The 22,058-nt window shown below is 28.6% G+C and overlaps 3 protein-coding genes across 8 annotated transcripts in view; 1 reads left to right on the top strand and 2 right to left on the bottom strand.

Moving 5' to 3' along the window:
* Positions 1–5,348, bottom strand: part of LOC106685971 (galactokinase) — a 48,806-nt gene extending 43,458 nt beyond the window's left edge. The window contains exon 1 of one of the 3 annotated variants that reach the window (XM_014429014.2): positions 5,192–5,348. The gene's annotated coding sequence lies outside the window, so the exon portion shown is untranslated. The remainder of the gene's footprint in view (positions 1–5,191) is intronic. The other 2 variants (XM_014429019.2, XM_014429020.2) reach the window with 2 other exon arrangements.
* The window catches only part of LOC106685973 (phosphatidylinositol 4,5-bisphosphate 5-phosphatase A), a 98,156-nt gene continuing 77,213 nt past the window's right edge, over positions 1,116–22,058 (top strand). For 2 of the 4 annotated variants that reach the window (XM_014429023.2, XM_067050738.1), the window contains exons 1-2: positions 8,305–8,400; positions 20,796–20,924. In XM_014429023.2, the coding sequence (XP_014284509.1) occupies positions 20,821–20,924 (104 nt within the window). In that variant the 5' untranslated portion in view covers positions 8,305–8,400; positions 20,796–20,820. Of the gene's footprint in view, positions 1,149–8,304; positions 8,406–20,795; positions 20,925–22,058 lie in introns of those variants that run through there. The other 2 variants (XM_067050740.1, XM_067050739.1) reach the window with 2 other exon arrangements.
* LOC106685972 (galactokinase) overlaps positions 15,024–22,058 on the bottom strand; it is a 14,969-nt gene continuing 7,934 nt past the window's right edge. Inside the window, exons 4-8 of the mRNA XM_014429021.2 lie at positions 19,982–20,107; positions 17,648–17,826; positions 17,417–17,567; positions 15,320–15,440; positions 15,024–15,214 (exon numbers count right to left, since the gene is read on the bottom strand). Of these exons, the coding sequence (XP_014284507.1) occupies positions 15,056–15,214; positions 15,320–15,440; positions 17,417–17,567; positions 17,648–17,826; positions 19,982–20,107 (736 nt within the window). The 3' untranslated portion in view covers positions 15,024–15,055. The remainder of the gene's footprint in view (positions 15,215–15,319; positions 15,441–17,416; positions 17,568–17,647; positions 17,827–19,981; positions 20,108–22,058) is intronic.

Raw genomic sequence — 22,058 nt, 5'->3', positions numbered from 1 at the left:
TTGCGTTACTGTAGAATTTTTCAAATAATTTTATTGTGAATATTCAATTTCGTAATATTCTATTTCCACTCTACAAAGTCTCAATAGATATTAAATTGGATGGTTAAATAATGCGAGTTAAATAACATTATAAAACAACTGTTCTTTGTCTTCACATATTTACTTTGCCTTGTATTTTTTTTTGTCGAATAATTTGACCAATGTATTCATGTAAAAATTCTAGTTTATTCTGTTCCTACACTAAGATCAGTCGGAATGATAGTAAAACTAAAGATGGACGTTCAGATTAAACGTGTAGGGATAGGGATGGATTAGCAATTTTGAAATCAGATCATTCAAAATTTTAAATGGAGGGTAGACTACGAGTGCTTCCTTTATATCGTGCGTTTCACTTTTTTTTTATAAAATGAATGTTTATGAAAAATAATAAAGAAACAAGCTTTATGTTTATTACGAGAGAGACGTTTCACACTTTACCTTTAGAGACGCTTCATCTTACTGTTCTATATCTCATTTACAGATAAGCATAAGTCGAACTGAAAGTGCAAGAAAGGTATACGTGATTAAATCTTATTTATCCTACCTTGTTGGTAGGATGTACCAGTGTTGGTCGATGTACACGTTACAATCTCAAGAGATCAATAGATCATTACAAAAAACATTAGAAGGCAATACAGTAATAAAGTACTTTTTAATCAGGTTACTATTAGATAGTTTTCTTCTACCGACCATCACCCGGACTACCATGCTACAATCTGCTTCGTACGATCTACTATCGTCTTCCAATATAAAACCAATTTAGTTCGTAACCATGAATAAAAACCATTTGAGTTTGATTTTTGATCAAAATGTTAAAATGAATGTTGGTGACCCCTTCTTGAGGTTGTTGAGTTCTCAGACTTCCTTATCTGAGTTTCAATATCTCAAAAAGCAATTGATAGTATGTCGAGTCGAATTGTAATAATTCTTATTACATTTACATATCATATATTTATAATATATAAAAATCATATTATTTTCATCGTCAAAAGTTAGTACTAATACCTATTGATAATATTCCAATGAGTCGAACTAATCCTCAATCTAGAGATTGGAAGAAGTCAACAGACAGTGTGGTAGTGTTTCAGATACGATACGGATTCCTTTGTGTGAGTACTTAATGCTTGCATGATTTTAAATACAACATTAACATTCCAATAAAAAAATCTTTTGAAAATGCGGTTAATCGTGTTTAATTAAACATCTATTCATTAAAAAAAATTGAATCTAGCTTTTAGGAAATATTGATTAGTTATGAACCACTTAAAAGTCTTTGTTGCAATCAAATTTATCAGGAATGTTACAACAAAAAAGTAAAAAACATCAGTGAAAATTTAAGATTTTAAAAGTATAAAACTTTACAGAACTCCATTTAGAAATTGGGTGAACAAATTTTAAATAGTGATCATCAAACAAAGGATTAAAGGAAACTAAAGCAAAAAAAAAACCTGAAGGTGGATGGACGGTCCGAAATGTCGAGGCGAAGAATATATAATTAATTTCAAAACAATTTGAAATGTTAAGGTTGTTTAACCTAACTAGGTCCTTACTAGAATAACATTTATTATAAATGGCATTTTCGACATATTTATTTTCGAAATTTCGCAGTACATAAAGGTACTGCACCAGGAAACCAATTTCCGTTCATGGAATTCTTATTTTCATTCATTTATCAAATTTAATTAAATTATACTGATGAATATAATCATTTTATTATAAAGAATATAGATAAAAAAAACATACCAACATATATCTACCTTAAAAATACATAAATAATTTGTTTTTAAAAATAATTTTATTTACAAGACAATATATAACAAAAATCCCTGACCTATGATTCTTAGCTTTATCGAAACGAGATAACGTAAATGTAATAATAGTTTCCTCAAGGAAATTACTAAAATATACACACAACAAAAATCATTATATTGAGGTTTACATATGATAATAATGAATTCAGTATAATCCTTCGTATAATTATTGAACAAAATATTCGGATTGTAGGTAACTTCATTTGATATTTTCAGTATTTCTTATTTCTATTTTAGTCAAGGTGTCTAAATGATGCAACAAATACACATTTGAATAAAAAAAAATTTGTAAATCAAATTTGGGTTAACTCAACCGAAGGCAATTTTCTATTTAAGCCATTTTAAAAATTGAAGAAATATATATAAATAACATCTTAGCAACACAGCTGAAATCAACATATTAAAATGTTTCCTAAAAGATTTAAAATAAAAAAACATTTTTATAATTTTATATATATTTTGCCTACCTAATTATTGATTTTTATCCGAACAATATAAGAATGTCACTGTTAGATAATTTTGTTTACCATGTCACGTTTTCTTTTAGTACAATATCATCGCTGTATTTTCATCTAAGAATAATTGTATCAATAGTTAAAGTAAAATTTAAAAATCATTTTTAATACATCTATCTCATTTATAAAATTATGAAAATGGTCGGCGTGAGGTTAGAAGAAAACGAAAAATAGTTAAAAACTATTTATTCGCTCCACTTTGTAAAGCTTCATCAGCGCTAAAAAGATATAAAAACTACTAAAATTAAATTACGACAATATGTTTCTTTCACTGTGCCCTCTTGTATCAACACTGAATATTAATTATAATAAAAAAAAAAAAAAGGATACCTTTTTGTATTACCATGGTCATAATAGGAAAATATGTTACTAAAGAAAAAATAAAAAAAACAATTAAGAACATTACTGAATTTAATGAAAACCTATCTCATTTTGATATTATTTTTACTAATCTGTTCTATATGAATATAGGTATGCACAAGAGCGGAGCTTTAATTATTTGCAATAATTATTGTAACATAATATTTTAATAGATGCTAATCCTAAAGACACATTATAAATATGATATTATATATAAATGATTGAACGTATTATTTTAAATTATGACGAAGATGGTCGGGGTGCGGTCAGGAGAAAACAGAAAATAGTTAACAACTATTTATTTGCCGACGTTTCGCTCCACTTTGTAGAGCTTCATCAGGGCTAAAAATATATAAAAACTACTAAAAATATTTTCACATAATATTTTTGTATTTTTATAGTTGCTAAAAACAAGTATAAACTTATGACTTTAATTAGTTGTATACTTTAAAAAATATTTGACATACTTTACTTGAAACGACATGTTTTTCTGTTTGTTTTTGTTGTTTTTTTTTTGGGGGGGGGAGTACATTTCCTGACGGTTTAAGTTAATTAAAACATCTGGAGTGTGTTTTATTTCTATTCATAGCAAAGGAAACCAAAACAAAAAAATGGGTGTACATATATTGTATATGTATTTTTTTTAGATATATATTACAATCGCTAGAAGTTTTATATATTTTTAATTACACTTTCCTATATATGAAATATACCATAAGGGTATATTTTTTCATGACTGTAGTCATAAAAAAAAATCAAATTCCAGTTTCCGGCAAAAATACAAGATTTGAGGTTCTCTGAGCCCGGTTATTTACACACTCACAAAATGATCTCTGTGTGTGTGGTCAGGCTAGCTCAAAAACGTAAATAAAACGTCAGTTCTAATATGAGTTAGGCTGTGTGGACGCATGCGCGATGGATCCAGTCTCATAAATGATTTCGTCACCAGTTTTTTTTATATTTCACTAATCCAACATATAAGCCGTTCAGTTTACTGGATAACTCCATAAAATTATTTTTAGTATGTTCAGTATTGATTCAATAACAATTTAGCATTAAATTAAATTTCAGTAAACTGGTATATTTTTTATATTTCTTGCATACTTTTGCTAAGAAAAATGTGGCTACGATAAATAATGTTACAAATATTTTACCGAAAAATATTGAAATTGGAGTTATTCAAATTGTTAACTGAAAATCTCATGTGGGACATTAATTAAAGTATAATAAGAACCCTAAGCGTGTATATACTTTGGCGTATTTATTAAAACCTCTCTTTAGAATCTCTTTCCTCATATTATATAATAGCTTTGTTTGGAAAACAACTTCATAATTCATTTAGCTTCAAAAACATTATTTAATAATAATAATACGTTTTCGAATTCCTAGAAAACATTTTCCGTAAATCATAATTTAAAATTTTCATTAATGAACCATTACAATTGACCAAGAAAGAAAATGCTACAAAATTATTAAAAATTTGTGGGCTTTATGATACGTGAATCCGAATTTCAAAATCCGTCCGTCCGTCGCAATCTTCCCTTAGGCTAGGGGGCCGATAATTTTGAGATTTGGCACTCAAGTTACCTGTCACTTAACCAAACTCGAAACTCATTGACAACCGCCTTTTCGTGTGAAGATAGAAAAAAAATATAAAGGTCTTTTGGAATTACAAAGATAAATAAAATTATGGCTTCAACGATTTGTTGAAATGTATCTATAGGCGTATTTTAGAGAACATTAAATTTTTTTATATAAAATAAATTTTACAGAAATATATTTTATATATATTTAAAAAAAAAAGGCGTGAAGAAAACTTTATTTCCTCATAACTCAAAAAGTATACATTTTATGCCATATTCTATAATTTGCAATTGCAATGTTATTAAAATTGACTTCAAAAAGTTTTTAAAAATTGTGGTCATGGGACCATTATTAGCAAAGATAATGGTTATTGAGCTTTTAGAAGTATAACCATGGTTTCAAAGGTGTTTAGAGAGATTTCCATAGTAACCGCTTCACTTTTCTGTCAGTTTTTGAAACAACTCGAAAACTATACACACATCATTCAGAACATTTGAATAAGCACCAAATTAAAGATAATCAATATTGGACTAATATTAACGAAAATACATATAATTTTTAGCTAGAATTTCGACTCATTTACTACTTTACCTAATCACTGATATAATGAAATAAATAACTCAAATAATTAACCATTGTGTAATAATTTGCGACGATTTCAATATGAACTACCCGTTTTGAACGTTAATAATAAACGATTTCAATCCAGGACATTATACATTCTTATGAGCTTTGAAATAAATGTTTTATATTCAATAAGTAAAGTTCCAATTGTATGTCATAGCAAAAACAAGTCTATATGCCTACATTTTTTAATGAATATTGTTAATAAACAATTAGTAAATACGTTCTACTTTCAATTGGCTATTGAACAAACCTTACCTTCTCTAATGCAACGCCGCCAAGCTACTGAGTGATTCTTCACATTAGTTATCTTTTGACAAATTTAACCTTGACCGCTAAAAATCATATATAAATTTTTTACTTTGATTAATTTGCTATTAAATACTTATTGTCATTATATTTTAATCTGATTTATTGATAAATGCCAAGGCAACGCTCATAACATGGTGGGATAATTCGTTTTAATATTTGTATAAAAATTAATTATTAATGTTCTTTCGAAATAATTTCACGTCAATAGATTCTGAATTAACTCTAAACAATGAAATAGAGTTTATAATTAATACAATTACTGCATCTTTAATCAAATGAACTGCTTAAAAAAGTTTATGTAATAGTTATATATGAAGTATTTAATATTTTTTTTATCTACTAGAGTTTTTAAATTGTTTATAAACATTTTTAAAAAAGACAAATTAATTCTACATAATAAGTATAACTAAAATCAGATCCTCCGGTGACGTTTAGGATTGAAACATGTGAATCAGGAAAAAGACCTTTACCTCTTTGCGGTGAATGAGTCATTACGATCTGGGTGCATAAAAAGAGTTGATTTTCCCGCCTCTAGTCTGGTAAGGCTTCTGACTAGTCTTTTAAAACAGTCTAAGCTGTACCATGAAGTAATATAATAAAAAATTCACTTCCAAAAAAAATGTAGTAGTCTAGTAATTTATAGTTACATTCATGGAGTGCCTACAATTACTCCCCTTTTTTGGAGGGGGGTGGAGAGGAGGAGTGTGTACTTACACTTGCATTGGGCCTATCGAATGTTTTAGTTATAAAATAAACCAACAATTTATTTTAATGGTTTATCTTTAGAGAGAAATATTATGATATATTGATGTATATAGTTTCAAATCACTATCTTCAACATGAAATAAGTCACCTAAAAAAGTCGAAATTTGTTTTTGTTTTTTTGGGAGGGGGAGAAGGGAGAAATATACACAATATTGTACTTCATACCCAATATTGACAATATACCCTGTACTTCCATTGCAATAGAGGAAAAAAATTAATAACTCCGTGAAATTTTGAGGGAATAGGTTTTATTTTCGTGTTCCAAGAGCCTTTAAATCTGAACACAATAGTACAAGAGCCGGAACGAAAAAAGGCATTTATTTTACCCCAATTTTTACTTTAATGGAAACTATGTATTATTACTAGTCAAAATTGATAAGTCTGCCAAGTATAGTTAGGGGAAATAAAAAAATGGCGGTTCTTTAAAAAGTTAAAAAAAATTAATTTTTCATTCGGAGCTTTATATCTTAAAACTACCAACACTAGAAATCCTAAGAAAACTTTATTTAAAGTAAAGGGAATTTTCTGATATATTAGACCAAATGGAGCTATTTACGTTCAATGGTTCTCGAGATATAGCTTTTTAAAAAGCAACATTTTATAAAAATGTACTGAAAGATGTAAAGATGAGTCGGTGAATTTATGTTTAAATATCTACATTTTAAAAATCATTCGATGTACAAATGTAATTAAAGCTAGATTAATATACTCTTAAGTAAATCCTTACGTTCATCTTCGTAGGAGTAGTAATTTTCCGGATAATGCTAAAATAAATTTATTTATAATTGTTCGGACAAAGTTTGATTTATGAAAAATATATCTCAGATACCATTAGACGCACAGATGTCTGCCAGTACTCAAATTAAAGCCAGTTAAATTTACTGTAAAATAGTTTATAATGTTTACCTATGCAGGAGTTGCAGTTTTTATGATATTTGGCAAAATAAATTCACAAAACGTTAATTTCCTGTTGTTCGGATAAAATGTTATATATTTGGTAAAATATATCTCTGGAACCATAAGACGTACATATGTATGCCAGCACTCAAAATGAAAGTAATTTAACTTACTATAAATTAGTTTATGGCACGTATCTTCTTAGGGGTAGTAGTTTTTATGATATTCGCATATGAATATATATACATTACACATGAACTTTGTCCGAGCAAATATAAATCAATTTATTTTAGCAAATATCATGAAAACTACTACTCCTATGAAGATAAACGATAAACTACTTATAGTACATTAAACTAGCTTTGATCTCAGTGCTAATAGACATCTATAGGTCGAATGGTTTTTGAGAAATAGATTTCTCAATATGAATTCACTTACTACTGATCTTTCAGTACATTGGTTTATGAAATGTTGCTTTTAAAAAAGCTATATTTCGAGAACTATTGAACATAAATAGCTCTTTTAGGGCTAATATTTTAGAAAATTTACTCTACTTTAAATAATGTTCTCTTAGGTTTTCTAGTGTTGTTGGTAGTTTTAAAGATATAGAGCTCTAAATGAAAAATTAATTTTTTTATTATCGTTTTAAAGACCCGGGCTCTAGTACTACAAGAAGAATCAACATTATTATCGCATTAACACCATTTGACAAAGTTTCAAATCACCATCTTAAAAATTTAAAAAGTAGCATACCAAAGTCAAAATTTTAGTCTGCATTTATACAGGTCTACCTTTAAGTTTGCCGTCCACTAAAGGTAAGTTCAAAATATTATCTTTCGGTTTATTTTTTAATTTTATTTATTATTAACAATAAATTTTATGGCCTTGAGAAACTGAAGTTTCTTGTTGTTTTCCTAAAGAAGAAAAATTGACTAACCCGAAAATATTTTTTAAATTTACTATTGATTTAATCTCTATAACTTTATATTCTCCTTTTACTCCCTTAACTTCACGGGAAAAAAAAAACCAATAACTCAATGAAATTTTAACGAAGTTAAAATATAAAATGCTGAAAATATCTGAAGATAGACATTTAATTATTTTAATGTTTTTTCTGTATTGATAAATAGTTTGACATAGTTTCAAATCACTATCTTCAAAATTAAATAAGTAGCCTTCAAAAAGTCAAAATATAAGTCTGCTCTTACCCCGAATTACCTAACAGTGAAATTAATATTAACTTATTAATTATGAAAGTTAATTGAAATAGTAATAAAGTCAAAATTTTCACCGAAGCGTAAAAGATACAAAATTAGTGCACTCACCAATAAAATTTTCTTTGGGCCTCTAACACGCCCCCCTCCCAACTGTTCGCTACTAAATATACCAGTCTGTGAGTGGAGTTCGCAAGTGTTTAAAATTAGCACTTGAATATCTACGCTTTGTTAGAGCTGTTCGTTTTAGTGTCATAAAACGATTAGTACCACTAAAAAGTAAGGTATTGTATTGACAACAATTGGGTTTCGTAATCGTAGTTATTCTTTACATAAGTAATTAAGTAAAACTACTTTTAATCATCACTGTATTTTTTATGACTTATAAAGTTTGCTTTAATAGTTATTGGAACGATATTTCGAAATATTGCCAGTGTTTTCAATTGTCAGTAAATACTGCAAACATAAGTGCCTAACTTAATAGCCATTTCTTTATAATTAACAGACAGCTCTTTATAACTTGCCTATTTTCTCTCATAGTCAATATTTTTTCATAACTGTCTCCTATTTAGTGAAATATTGTCGAAATATTCGTTCAACGAGAAAAATAATGAACAATGAATTTGAAATCAAACTAACTAGCTTATAAAAATAGCACCCAAAACTTGACAAAATGGATTTTGATATATATATATATAAAAATGTTCAAGTTATAATTATTAAAATGTTCTTAAATGGTAATGAATATTTTTTAAAAAATGAAAGCCCGGCTTATAGAATGCGAAGAAACAATTGTACCAAAAACTGTATTTATTAATTAGTAATTATTAAATTGAAATAAAATTTGCACTTGAGAAATAAATAAATTCTCCAGAATCTGTAATTATATTACATTTTTCTTTTTTTTTCTAATATTAATTTAATAAAAAATTGGTCATTCTAACTTTTTTATCTCAAATTTTACTTTTCAATCTTATTGGTTATCTGATATTTTTAAGAGACTCATTGAAGCCTAAACATACTCTTGAATGAAATGAAAATCAATTAAATTTAACTTCATTCTACCTGACTTTATTCGTAAACATATTAATTAAATGAATGGTGGATTTATTAGAGTTGTGGTATCTTATAAAATAATGGTCGCAAAGAGCTCATTGGAGAACCAAATCGCGAAAAATAATATCGACTTTAAGATAGAATATAAAGACAGGTAAATATTTTTGGAATTATTTTGTAATAAAAAATTTTTTTTATTTAAAGTACAAAATATTTTTTCTTTTGTTTTTCGCTTAAAAGTAATCAAAAGTTGACATCAAAAACTCAGACTTGGGTCACCCGTATCTGAGTGGTTAAGACACAGATTAACCAACTTGATGTCTATGGCGGTGCCGGTGTGAAACCGGCCTGGGGCGTTGCCTTTTTTCATTGAGCGGCGGTTCTACAAAATTAAAAACTTTGACCCCCAACCATGGTTAGGCAGTATTGGACTCCGATGGTGGGAGTCTTGGCCGAAAAAAACACGCACAAAAAAAAAACAGACTCAAAATCGTCGAGTCTTTATTTATTTATGCTGTAAATTTATAGTAAATTCTATCTAGTAAAAATATGTTTTATCTTGTTTGTTACGTTATGTTAAAACCAAAACTTGAGATCAAGAAACCAGACTCAAAATTCGTTGAGTCTTTATTTATTTATACAATAGATTAATGAATATATAGATAGATTACATCGTTAATATATATGAAATATTAAATTTAAAACGAATTCATTCTATTTTAATGTATCCGTAGAACGAATATTATTGAGGAGATGTAACAAAATAAAAGACAATTTTAAATTTTGTAGAGAAAATGGCAAATTTATGAGAATTGTATCTCGCAAAAATCTCATTTTAGTCCCAAATTGTAGAAAATAATGTATACTCTTAAAAAAGAATACAACTAGAACAATATTAAGTCGGGAAACTAGTTTAGCAGTCATATTGTAATCATTGAAAAAGAAAAAAGAAATGGAAAATATATAATTATAAGAATATTAAGTCAGACAAATAGTTTGGAGTTATTTTGTAATAATAGAAAAAAATAATTAGAAAATTTCATTTATGCCAAATATTTTTCTAGCGGCAGCTCCTAAGTAGTTTCTTTATTTATTCGGTGACAAACATATAGGAGCAGTATTCCTACACCATTATTTAATAATACCAAATCTTATATAAATATTTTAAATGCTAATCCCACCAATAAACATCAAAAACTTAGCTCTGGTAAGGGAATGTACGGCACAGGTCCAAACTCAAATTTTTTTTTTTTACAACCCTTTCTAGGACAGTGTTAGCTATTTAATCCTTTTTATGGCACTACATGCCGAAGGTGTCCCGTCCTTCACAGTTTGATTGTATGCCGCATGTTCAAATAATTTACGACTGTTCCGATTCCCGAGAGCATCTTACTGTTACTAGTTCTAATCCAGTTCCTCTAACTGCATGTTCTTTTCCTACCTCATGGTTTCGTTTCCAAGTCTGTATGATCCATTTCATACAAATAAAGAATATCTTAACACTACTTTGTGGTCACCATTTTGTTACTTTATCTACTAATACGTAATAAATACTTAAAATAACTGCGTATTTGTAAATAAAGGGGATACTCAATTGTAACAAATGATATTTGCGAAAAAAAAAAACATGTCGCTAATTTATGGCTGGTGTGGAGGTAATTATTTTTGTATTCAACACATTCCTCGTCAAGAGTAATCAAGAGCTTTTAATTGACTCGATGGGAGGGTAGTTGACAACAAAAATTTAAAAATACAATGCGATTCGATAGATAATGTGTAGAAATGGGATAAATAATGTCGAAGAGGAAAAAAACAGGAAGAGGGAAAGCGGAAAACAGTGATGGAGAGATCCGTTCCGGGAAAAAGTTGAGAGCAATAGGAAAATACAAGAGCCGGGAAGAAAAAAGGCAGTTATATCATCTCAATTGATTACTTTAATGAAAACTATGTATAATTACTAGTCAAAATAGGTGAGTCTGCCAAGTCCATAGGTAGGGGGAATAAAAAATGGCGGCTGTTTCAAAACCTTAAAAAAACATTAATTTTTTATTCGGAGCTCTATATCTTAAAAACAACCAACACTAGAAAATCTAAGAGAACATTATTTAAAGAAGAGTAAATTTGCTGAAATATTAGCCCTAACAGAGCTATTTACGTCCAATAGTTTTCGAGATATAGCTTTTTAAAAAGCAAAATGTCTTAAAAATCTACTGAAAGATTAGTAGTTCGTTAATTTAGTTTGAGAAATCTATATCTCAGGAACTATGTGATGTATAGATGTCTAATAGCACTCAAATTAAAGCTAGTTTAATGGACTATAAAGTTTATGACCTCTACCTTCGTAGGAATAGTAGTTTTCATGATATTTGCTAAAATAAATTAATTTATAGTAGCTCGGACAATAAGTTTGATTTATGAAAAACTTCATTTCAGAAACCATCGGACGTACAGATTTCTTCCAGCGCTCAAATTAAAGCTAGTTAAATTGACTACAAAATAGTTAATTATGTTTGTCTTTGTAGGAGTAGTAGTGTTTATGATATTTGTCAAAATAAACTCACAAAATGTTAATTTCTAGTAATTCGTATAAAATGTTGGATTTTTGAAAAATATATCTCTAGATCCATAAGACACACATATGTCTGCCACCACTCAAATTAACTTACTATGAAGTAGTTTATGACACTTATCTTCGTAGGGGTAGTAGTTTTTATGATATTCACATATAAATATAAATCTGGCAAATGAAAATTTGTCCGAACAACTATAAATCAAGTTATCTTAGCAAATTTCATGTAAGCTATTACTCCTACGAAGACAATAAACTATTTTCAACAAACTATTCCTACGAAAATCATAAACTACTTTATAGCTCATTAACCTAGCTTTAATTTGAGTGCTAATATACATCTGTACGTCAAATGGTTTTTGAGATATAAATTTTTCAAAATAAATTCACTAACTACTGAATTTATTTTTCAAAATAAATTCACTAATCTTTCAGTACGTTCCATACAACTTTTTTATGAAGTGTTACTTTTTAAAAAGCTATATATTAGGGCTCATATTTTAGCAATTTTACTCTTCTTTAAATGACGTTCTCTTACGTTTTCTAGTGCTGTTGGTAGTTTTTAAGATATAGAACTCCAAATGAAAAATTAGTTTTTTTTATCGCTTTGAAACTGTCGCCATTTTGTATTCCCCCTACCTATACTTGGCAGACTCATCAATTTTGACTATTAATTGTACATAGTTTTTATTAAAGTAATCATAAATTGGGGTGAGATAACTGCCTTTTTTCTCATCTTGGGCTCCTGTACTATAATGAAAACAAAAATATTATCCAACTCTGTCTTGGAAATTACTTATTGCCCACTAGGATGAACGCTATTATCAAATTTGTTATCACTTTATTGCAGCATGAAACACAGCAATTTGTGGCAAGGCGATGATGTTACCACATACCACATGAATTCCATCGAATTCATTAGCTTTATCATGTAAAACCTTAATCTCGTAATAACTCAACAAATAAAAAAACAACCTTAATCCGCGTTGCATAAGTATCATCTCAATTACCAGTAGCTCCAAGTGTTGTTCTCAATGAATTATTTTTCTTCTCTAAACAATCTATGGTTGAAAAAGTACAATAGGCAAAAAAAAAGTAATCAATGTATCAACTAAATTTAGTAAGTTTCAAGTTAAAATGCCTTGTATGCCCATCCGCGACTGATCTAACCACTTTGGTACCTAAAATCGATACAATAATTTATTCATTAATATTGTCTCGATACGTTTGTTTGTTTATTTTTTTATTTATATTATTTGACAATTAACTTATTCTTCGAACGAGCATATTTAATGTTCTGGGAAACGTATAGATTTCAAATTACTTGAAAAATTAATTAACTTAAAGGGAAAGGATTTCAATAGGTGATTATGATGCTATGGACAAAACAATCAAATTTTAATAACATAATTAATTTTTAATTTTATTAACCATTTTAATTCCTGCTGTGTGCATAGAAATACAAATTATTAGCTTCTGTTGACATTTACATGTATTAACAATATTAACCAGCATTGTAATTGTGAGTATTAAGATAATTACGAAATTATAAGATGACGAAATTTCAAATAATTAACAATTTTGATTCAAGATACATTTGATTTTAATTTTAAACATATAATGGTTTATCGTACAGATATTATTTTATATAACAAATTAGCTTGAGAACTGAGAAAAGCTAACTGGACTAAGAAAATGGATTTAAAGTTAGCTTTAGATCCCCAAACTTTGGACTAAATCTGGACAAACAATTTACTTGGAACCCTCAAGCAAGACTGAATAGACAGGAAACTACAGGTTGATTCCTACTATTCCAACACTTATTGGACAAACAGTCCAAGCTTCCAATCTCCTACAAAAGACTGATCTAGGGCCCAATGGACTTATGGAGTTGAGCTTTGGGGTTCCGCTAAAACCATTGAATTCATTCCATATCCAATCCTTACAATACAATACTCCTTACTTGGTTACAAATAAAATCATACGTAAAGAACTTAATACTCCAAAAATAGTCACTCTAGCTGAACCACATATGCTTCCATCCTAAACTCCCACAAATGCCCAAACTCACTAATTTCGAACCTTGCTTCCTCTTCTATTCCTGACAATCCTCTGAGGCATCTGAAAAAAATATGGTTTCAAAATGTCCTAATGAGACATTTTACTGCAGTTCAACCAATGAGCAACCTCTCCAGAAGACTCGTGCCATTTTAATGAAATTCACATTACTTAATGTATTTTTATTTAAAACACTAGTAAATTTTAAAAACTAATTAAATGAAAAATTTACAAATAAAACAATACAAGTAAAGATAACTCTGACCAAGAGCCTATTGAAAATGGTTTATTTTATGCAAAAATTTTCCCTCAAACATTGACTAATATTGAGATATTACTCATTTGTGTGGGTTGGTTTCATCTACAGAACATGAAGTGATATTTTGGGAAAAATAATATAACATTAATTCATATTTTTAAAATTTAGGGTTACTTCCTTTCCAATAGCTGTCGATAGTTTGAATGAACAATCTAACTGAATTTATTACAAGCAATCTGTAAAATATTTTTTTTTTTTGGAGGGGGAGACTCAATGATTCCACCATTGAGGACCTATACAGCCCTAGAGTGGAAATATCAATATTCTTTTCTTGGGACCGCTGTGAAATAGAAATAAGTATTGACTGACCCAAGTGGGAATCAAACCCACAACCTTCTGAACTAAGGTTATATGCCCTAGAATTTATATTCTAGAAAAATTCTGCACCAAATATTTGGTTGTGTCAAGGTAGGTGAAAATAGGAGGAGGCGAACCAACAGGGAGGTCTACGAGCTGTTCGGTGAGGGAGATGTGATGGGGCATTTGAGGCTGGGGAGGCTGCGCTGGGCTGGCCATATAGTTAGGATGCCAGCTGATGAGATCCCGAGGAGGTTGCTGAACTGTTGGTTTCATTGGACCAGAGGAAGAGGCAAGCCAAGGCTGAGATGGGAGGGTGCCGTCATTGGGATTCCAGGGAACTTCTGAGCATCTGCAACAGGAGAGCGGCAGCACAAGACTGAGCTACATGGCGAAGGCTCATTGAGGAGGGAAAGGTCCAAATTGGGCTGTGGCACCATGGATGGATAGATAGATAGATAGATAGATAGATAGATAGATAGGACATATGCCCCAATTTGCTCAACTGTCAGGTCCTCTGTTGTAATTTAGGTCAGTAAATGAGAGGTTATTTGAAAGAAATAAAAACATATCTAGATTCAACAGATAAAATAAACATGAAACTTAGTTTGTAAAAACATTGAATTTTCAGAATTTTATCGGCGAAATTCATAAGTCTCTTTAACAATGTCCTCTAATGAATGATTAAAAGTATAATCAGCTCCAAAGGCAGAAACAATATAGAAATTAAGTGTTGATGCTTGATAATGTTCCTTTATATACTGGATTATATTATCCACATCTTGCGTTTTCACCTAAAACAGTTGCCATGTATGAAAAATGTTAGTTTTTCGAAGATATTTCATCCAAAATAAAAGTTTTATTAAAACTTAACTAAAACTTGTTAGAAATTGTCTTACAAGTGATACAGTGCAGCCTCCGAATCCAGCTCCAGTGATCCTAGATCCATAAACACCTTTGGCGTTGAGGGTAACCTCAATAAGATCATCAATTTCATTACAAGAAACTTCTAAATCATCTCTACATTTTGAAAATAATATTCGTATATTAGTGAACTCCATTTGTGATTAACAATATAAATCTACAAGCAAGTCATTTTATAATTTAATGGTGCTTCCCACAACACACATATAACAATTATAATAAGTGTGGTTTTAACAATTCATTCAATTTAACATATATTCCTTCTGTTCAGGCATTCTAATGAATTCTGATTTCATTATTTTAGTTTCAAAATTGGGAGTTCCATTATGACTCCAAATTATAACACCTTTATGTCTAATGTAAAGATTTGGAAAATACCTTAGAAAATCATTAAAATGATTTATGGTACTTATAGTCTGGAATATGTTAGTGAAGAGCCTATTTATAAAATTTATTCAAAAGCAAAACATTTTGAGAAATTCTGTGACTCTCACTGCCTCTGAGAAAAACCAAACTAATTTGGTGTCATGATAGCCCACTGGCTGTTACACAACATATTAATGAAACTTTTGAAAACAATGGGCTTTAAATCAAAATCAGCGTCTTTTTTATAGATGCAACTTTTTTCCTACTTCCAGAATGAGTTCAAGTCAAATAACATTCATTTTCAGTTCTATCAGCCTAAATTGAAGCTGGTTCCAGAAGAACCTCCTTGGGGTGCATTATAGAGTGGAAACCTAACACTTAAATGAGTTAGGGATAAACCTGGTGGTTTAGTAAGAATGTTAACCATATCAACTCTTGTATAACCATTTGTATAAAATTAGTTATTATTTATCAAGAGCAGGTTTATGATATTGAAATAAATCAAATTGAGAAGGCAGTTTATTAATACGTTTATGACATGGTTTCAAACTATTATATATAGTAATCTGTGAAGGAAATATTTTATCAGGAGGAGGATTTCTTGTTTTTATTCCATCTGGAAAGCTTTAAATTTAACTAAATAAATACTTTTTATTTTTAAAAAAATTGTGCTTTCTTGCAGATATTTTTCATTGAAATATAATAATAAAATATAAATTCTTAACATTAGTAATATTTTTACTAAATGACAGTAATTGTTATTAAAAAAGAAGCTACAGCAGTTTGAACTGACCATTTTTTTCTCACTAAAGGGAAGAATCAGTATATTTATTTGTATTATTTTTTTCCATAGAAGAATAAAGAAATAAAAATGTTTTTTGCCAATTTGCATGTCAATGTGTAAATTTCAATGGCTGTGTGGGCTGAAGAAAAGGCACAAAAAGAAAATAATTTACAAAGAGGAAAAGATGGTTGGGGTGCGGTCAGTGAAGAACACAAATAAGAATTTCAAGGCTTCCATCAGGGCTAAAATAAAAAACAAGATAACAATCAATGAATAAAAGAATATACAGAATGATTAGAAAAAATAACATTATAGATAAATAAATAGTGTTGACAGACATGAATAGTTTTAAGTATTATAAGAAGATAAAGGATATATGAAAAGAATAATAATATTAAAATATTAATTAATAATATTAAAATTACATAGGAGGAAAAAAAAAATGATAAAATACTTTTGAAAATCTAGCTAGTATATGTAACTTTTGGATTATATACCTTCATATTTTTATTTCTTTAATCTTGTTATTTTACTTACATATTTAATTGACTATATATTCATTTTATTTCCCACTTCTTTCATCACTTTATTTTAAATAATTTTAATATTACTCTCCTCTTTGAGACTTTATCTTCTTCTTCTTATAATACTTAAACTATTCATGTCTCTTAACACTATTTATGTATCCATAATGTTAGTTATTATCTTATTTTCTAATCATTCTATCCTTCTATTCATTGCTTGTTATCTTGTTTCTTATTTTAGCCCTGATGAAGGCTTGAAATTTTGGCCAAGACGTTGGCGCTAATAAGGAAGTTTTACTTATTTGTGTTCTTCACTGATTGTACCCTAACCATCTTCTCCTATTTATATAAATCCAAGGTCAACTATTATCTCATCATTGAAAATAGTTTATATTTACCTCAGAGAATGATGGCTCTGTATCATGAGCAGCCCTAAGGAATAGAAATCCTTTAGTTTCAAAGCTTGAGATGCTTCAATAGTTCTATTAATTTCATAAATAACATGCCTCGCACGACGATATACATCATCTTCCATTTTCGCTCGATACTCTTTAAAATTATAATTGTTTATTTTGACACTTATTATATTCTTTATAAAGTTAGAAAATGATTTAAACAGAACAACATACTTATCAGATCTCTAGTCCCACAGTCTCGGAGAGTTTGAGATTTCATGATCTTAGCTGCTAACAAGCACTGGTTTCTTTTGACGATATACATGGAACCAACATTCTTTTTTACATTGGAATTAATAATAAGTACAGTAATGTTTGGATCATCAAGTGCAACAGAATTAGAATTCAGGTACCTAGAGCACAAAAAGATTAACTTAATACGAATATAGATAAGCTGGTGAAAAGAAAAATTTAAATATTATAACAGGAAGTTAAAGTATAAACATTTATTGTATTATTTTTTTTTTTGCTAAGACTCCCATTGGAGTCCTATACTGCCTAACCATGGTTGAGGGTCAAAGTTTTTCATTTTGTGGGACCGCCACTCATTGAAAAAATTCAACGTCCCAGGCTGGATTCGAACCCGCACCACCAATAGACATCAAAATTGGTAAGACTGTGTCTTAACCACTGAGGCCCTATAAACATTTATAAAATTATTCTTTATTGAAATGAGTTACATAAACCTTGCTTTATTAATTTGTACCACACTACATATAAATATATAGGTTTTACTGTGAAACTAATAGATCTTTGCTATTTTATTGCTGATTTCTAAAAGAAACAATTCTACTTCTAACTGAAGAATGCTGAACTATTTGAACAGTTTATGTAGAGGTGTCTGTTAGTTTTAATTGGTACCATACTAACCTGCTCTTCTATACAATTTCTATTTTTACAATTTATAGATTAAAAATACAAATAAATAATACTAAAACTAAACTAATTATATGTGGAAATTTTTATATTAGACTAAGCATCATAATTACTAAACATCATCTATTGATATATCTGAAACAAATAAGTCTTGTCACTATAAGAAATGTTGGACACAAATTTAGTTTATTATTTTTCTTCAGAGAGTAAAAACATTATAAGTACAATAGTATTAGAGGTTTTATTGGGGTATTAATGTAACTTATGTAAAATAGGTAGAAATAAATTAATAATAGTATGTTATTTATGTATTACAATTCTACCATTAAGATTTATAGAGTAGACACTTCTTTGCCTGATGAAAATTTTTTGTGAACAGTACTTTATTTTACACCGATTTATTTTGAAAATTTTTTAAAAAGTTCAATACAAATAAGATTAAAATTTTTTTTTCTGTTGATCACTCTAATGAAAATGAGGAAATAAGGAATTATAAAAATAAATTAGGATATCATTAGTTGAGCAGATGTAATCAATGTAGAAAAATGACCTGGGTGGCAGCTAAGGAAGGTAAAAAAAATAGTAGAAAAACTAAATTTGTTGTTACTTTTAATAAAAGAAAGGTGGTCCGGGTGTGGTCGAAGAAAGAAAACTCAAATTGTGATTAAACTATTTATATTGTTTCAGACTCGGGCGAAACATTGATCTTCCTTTTATTAAAAGTAACAACAAATTTAGTTCTTCTATTTGTGAAACTTTCTTAGCTGCCACCCAGACAATCTTGCTACAATGATTAAAATAATTTGTTTGCTGTGACAGGATTCTAAAGGTCATTCATTATGAGAGGCTCTTTTGAAGTATTAATTTAGTTCAAAAACAATACTTTATTTTTTTGAAAACAATAGATACCAGACCAAATTTCTTATCATAGCAAAACAATTTTTCTCAGCAGATATTCATATTATCACTTAAGCTATGTTACCTCATAATGAAAAAATCGACAATATGATTTTAATATTTTAAAAAATATTATAAAATGAATACATCTTTTAAAAGAAATCTCATCTCGACCATCGTTAAGCAAAATCCTTATATAATTTTTTCTGACTTATTGTTTTGAGATGTCTCTAGAATGAAGCTTTAATAGTTTTTTTGGTATAATCTTTACTCAGACTCACAAGGTATAACAACTCAAGCACAAAACCATAACACTGTGTTAAAAGTGTTAAATATCAAGCCAATATTATAGAAATCACTATACTATGTATGTATATGATTGACTATATTTCTCAAAATATTAAGCAGATGGTCGAGGTGCGGCCAAAAAGAACAAAAATAGTTAAGAACTATTTATTTGCGATGTTTCACCCCAGTTTGCATGGCTCCATCAGGGCTAAAAATGATAATAATTAATATAAAGATAAAGATTAATCTATCTTTTTTAAGCCAATTGAAGCCCTGCAAAGTAAGGCGAAACATCAACAAATAAATAGTTGTTAACTATTTTTTGTTCCTTTAGACCATACCCCCGAGCATCTGCTTCATTGTGCTATAGTGCTTAAGAAATCATTATAGTTTACTTTTGTATATATTATTATTATTGACCAATTCATTTGAAAGTTACTAACTTACAGACAGTCGAATAGGAGAGCATAACCTTGACGTGAAAAAATTGCACAATACTGGTCCATAAGTCCACATGGATGGTGTGCAAATGCATGCTCAACACTTTGGCATATTTGAGCCTTTGCCAATAAACTGAAAGAAACAACATAATTATTAATAATTACTTTTATTTTTAAAAAATACAAATATAGTATCAGAAAGAAAAAAGTACTATGGCAATGAAATATCTGTTTGTCAAAGATTGATTGAAAAAGTAAAAAAAAAAAAAAAACTTTATACATTTACCAAGAGTACCAAACTTTATAAAATATTTTATATCAAATGAAATATATAAACACATAAATAAACTTATAAATATAGTAACAAGAAGAAAAATAATAATAATAAAATAAAATTGAAAAATTCTGAATTAGGAATGTACTAAATACAATTATTATATAAGTAAATAAAAAAACATAGTTTTATACTAAAAATCCAAAACTGAAGAGAAAACAAATAATAATAATATTAAAATTTACCACTACTAACAAAATGTGAAAAACATAAAATAAGTTTAGAAAAACAACCAAATAAAAAAAAATTTAAATAGTAATAAATAAAAAATATATCAATTTTTCTTGTGCCCCAGCAACCTCTTTTTTTCGTTTTCCTCTAAACTAGTTTTTCAGCACAATCAGCCTTTTCCATTTCCATCTCTTATTATTTGTTGTTAATTTGGTGATTTTATTTAATTGACTTTTAATTAAATATTATTACTCCTCAAATATTAGCACAGAAACCTTCTCTTCTGAACTTACTGTGATTTTTTTTTTTTTTTTAGATTATGTTAAATGAGTTAAGAAAAGATGACCCATCATACTTTTTCCTCTTTAGAACTGTATAAGAAACGGGAATTTATGAAAATGAAACATGCAAAAAGAATTTTCTACATATACTGTAACAGAGCTAGGTAAGTTTTGATATGAAGTTTATTATTTCTTCTTAAACATATTTTTATTGTATTAAATGCACAATATTTACTTAAAATGTACAATATTTAGAAGAATTTAATATTTTAAAAGAAACTGATGAAATTATATGATCTGTCTTATTATTAATTATTCATTTAGTTTCAGGATTAATGGTATAGTTAATATATATTTAAGTGGACAGATATGGGATAGATAAAATAAAATTTTATAATCTCATAATTAAGTGAAGCCATTATCTAATTATCTAAGACAAATAATACATACATATATATATATTGTAATATCCTCTTTTATGAGTAAATAGTTATTTTTTATATATAATTGATTTTTGGTATGTTTTATGTTATGTTTCATTTCAATATGTTTATTTGTAGAATTAAACTTAAAAGCAAGCTAACCAATTTTGTTCCGTAATAGTTTGTTCAAAGCCAAGATAGCGGCATGTGTCTTGCGAAAAGTTTGTTGAATCGTGGCCATGTCGAGAATATTTCAAGGTAGGTGTTCACTTTGAACATCAAGAGAAAGATCACGGTTCGTGAAGATTCATTCGTTGCTTAGGCGCGGGTGGGGAATAATGTTTCCTGGATGAGGAGGTCCTCATCATCTCTTGTCCAGCTCAAGGGTGGACATCTTGAAAAGGAGACATCGGAAAGTCACCCACGAAGAAAAAAGGATTTGGATAGCCAAACAACACACTTCGGTGGATGAGAAGTGACTAAAAAACTGTTAGAAGACCAATGCTTTGTTCCATTAGTGTTTGTTTGCTGAAAGATTGTTTACAGCAAGTGTTGGTTTGTTGAATAAGAAGATAAAGAAAATCATCAAAAGAAGATTCTATGAAATTGGTTAGTTTTGTTATACCTAAATTTAAATACATTCGTAAAAGAGATATTAATTAAGTATAAGTGTTATTAGTAGTAAAGTGTCTGTTTCTGATTGCCTAGAAACCCGCCCTGAGATTAAGAGTCTATTATATTATAAAATTTAAATACAATTCTCCTATCTGTTAAATATTAAAGATTCTAATTTGAACCCAAGCTATCTTTGAGATATGAGAAGTAAGTTAAAACTATATAAAATTCTTTTTATTTTATTTTAAATAATTTTAATAT

Source organism: Halyomorpha halys, unplaced genomic scaffold (assembly GCF_000696795.3).
Source record: "Halyomorpha halys isolate HHAL.00 unplaced genomic scaffold, Hhal_1.1 Scaffold761.1, whole genome shotgun sequence".
In the NCBI taxonomy this organism is placed as follows: domain Eukaryota; kingdom Metazoa; phylum Arthropoda; class Insecta; order Hemiptera; family Pentatomidae; genus Halyomorpha; species Halyomorpha halys.
The sequence above is the reverse complement of the archived record's forward strand: the minus strand, read 5'-3'. Positions and strand labels throughout refer to the sequence as shown.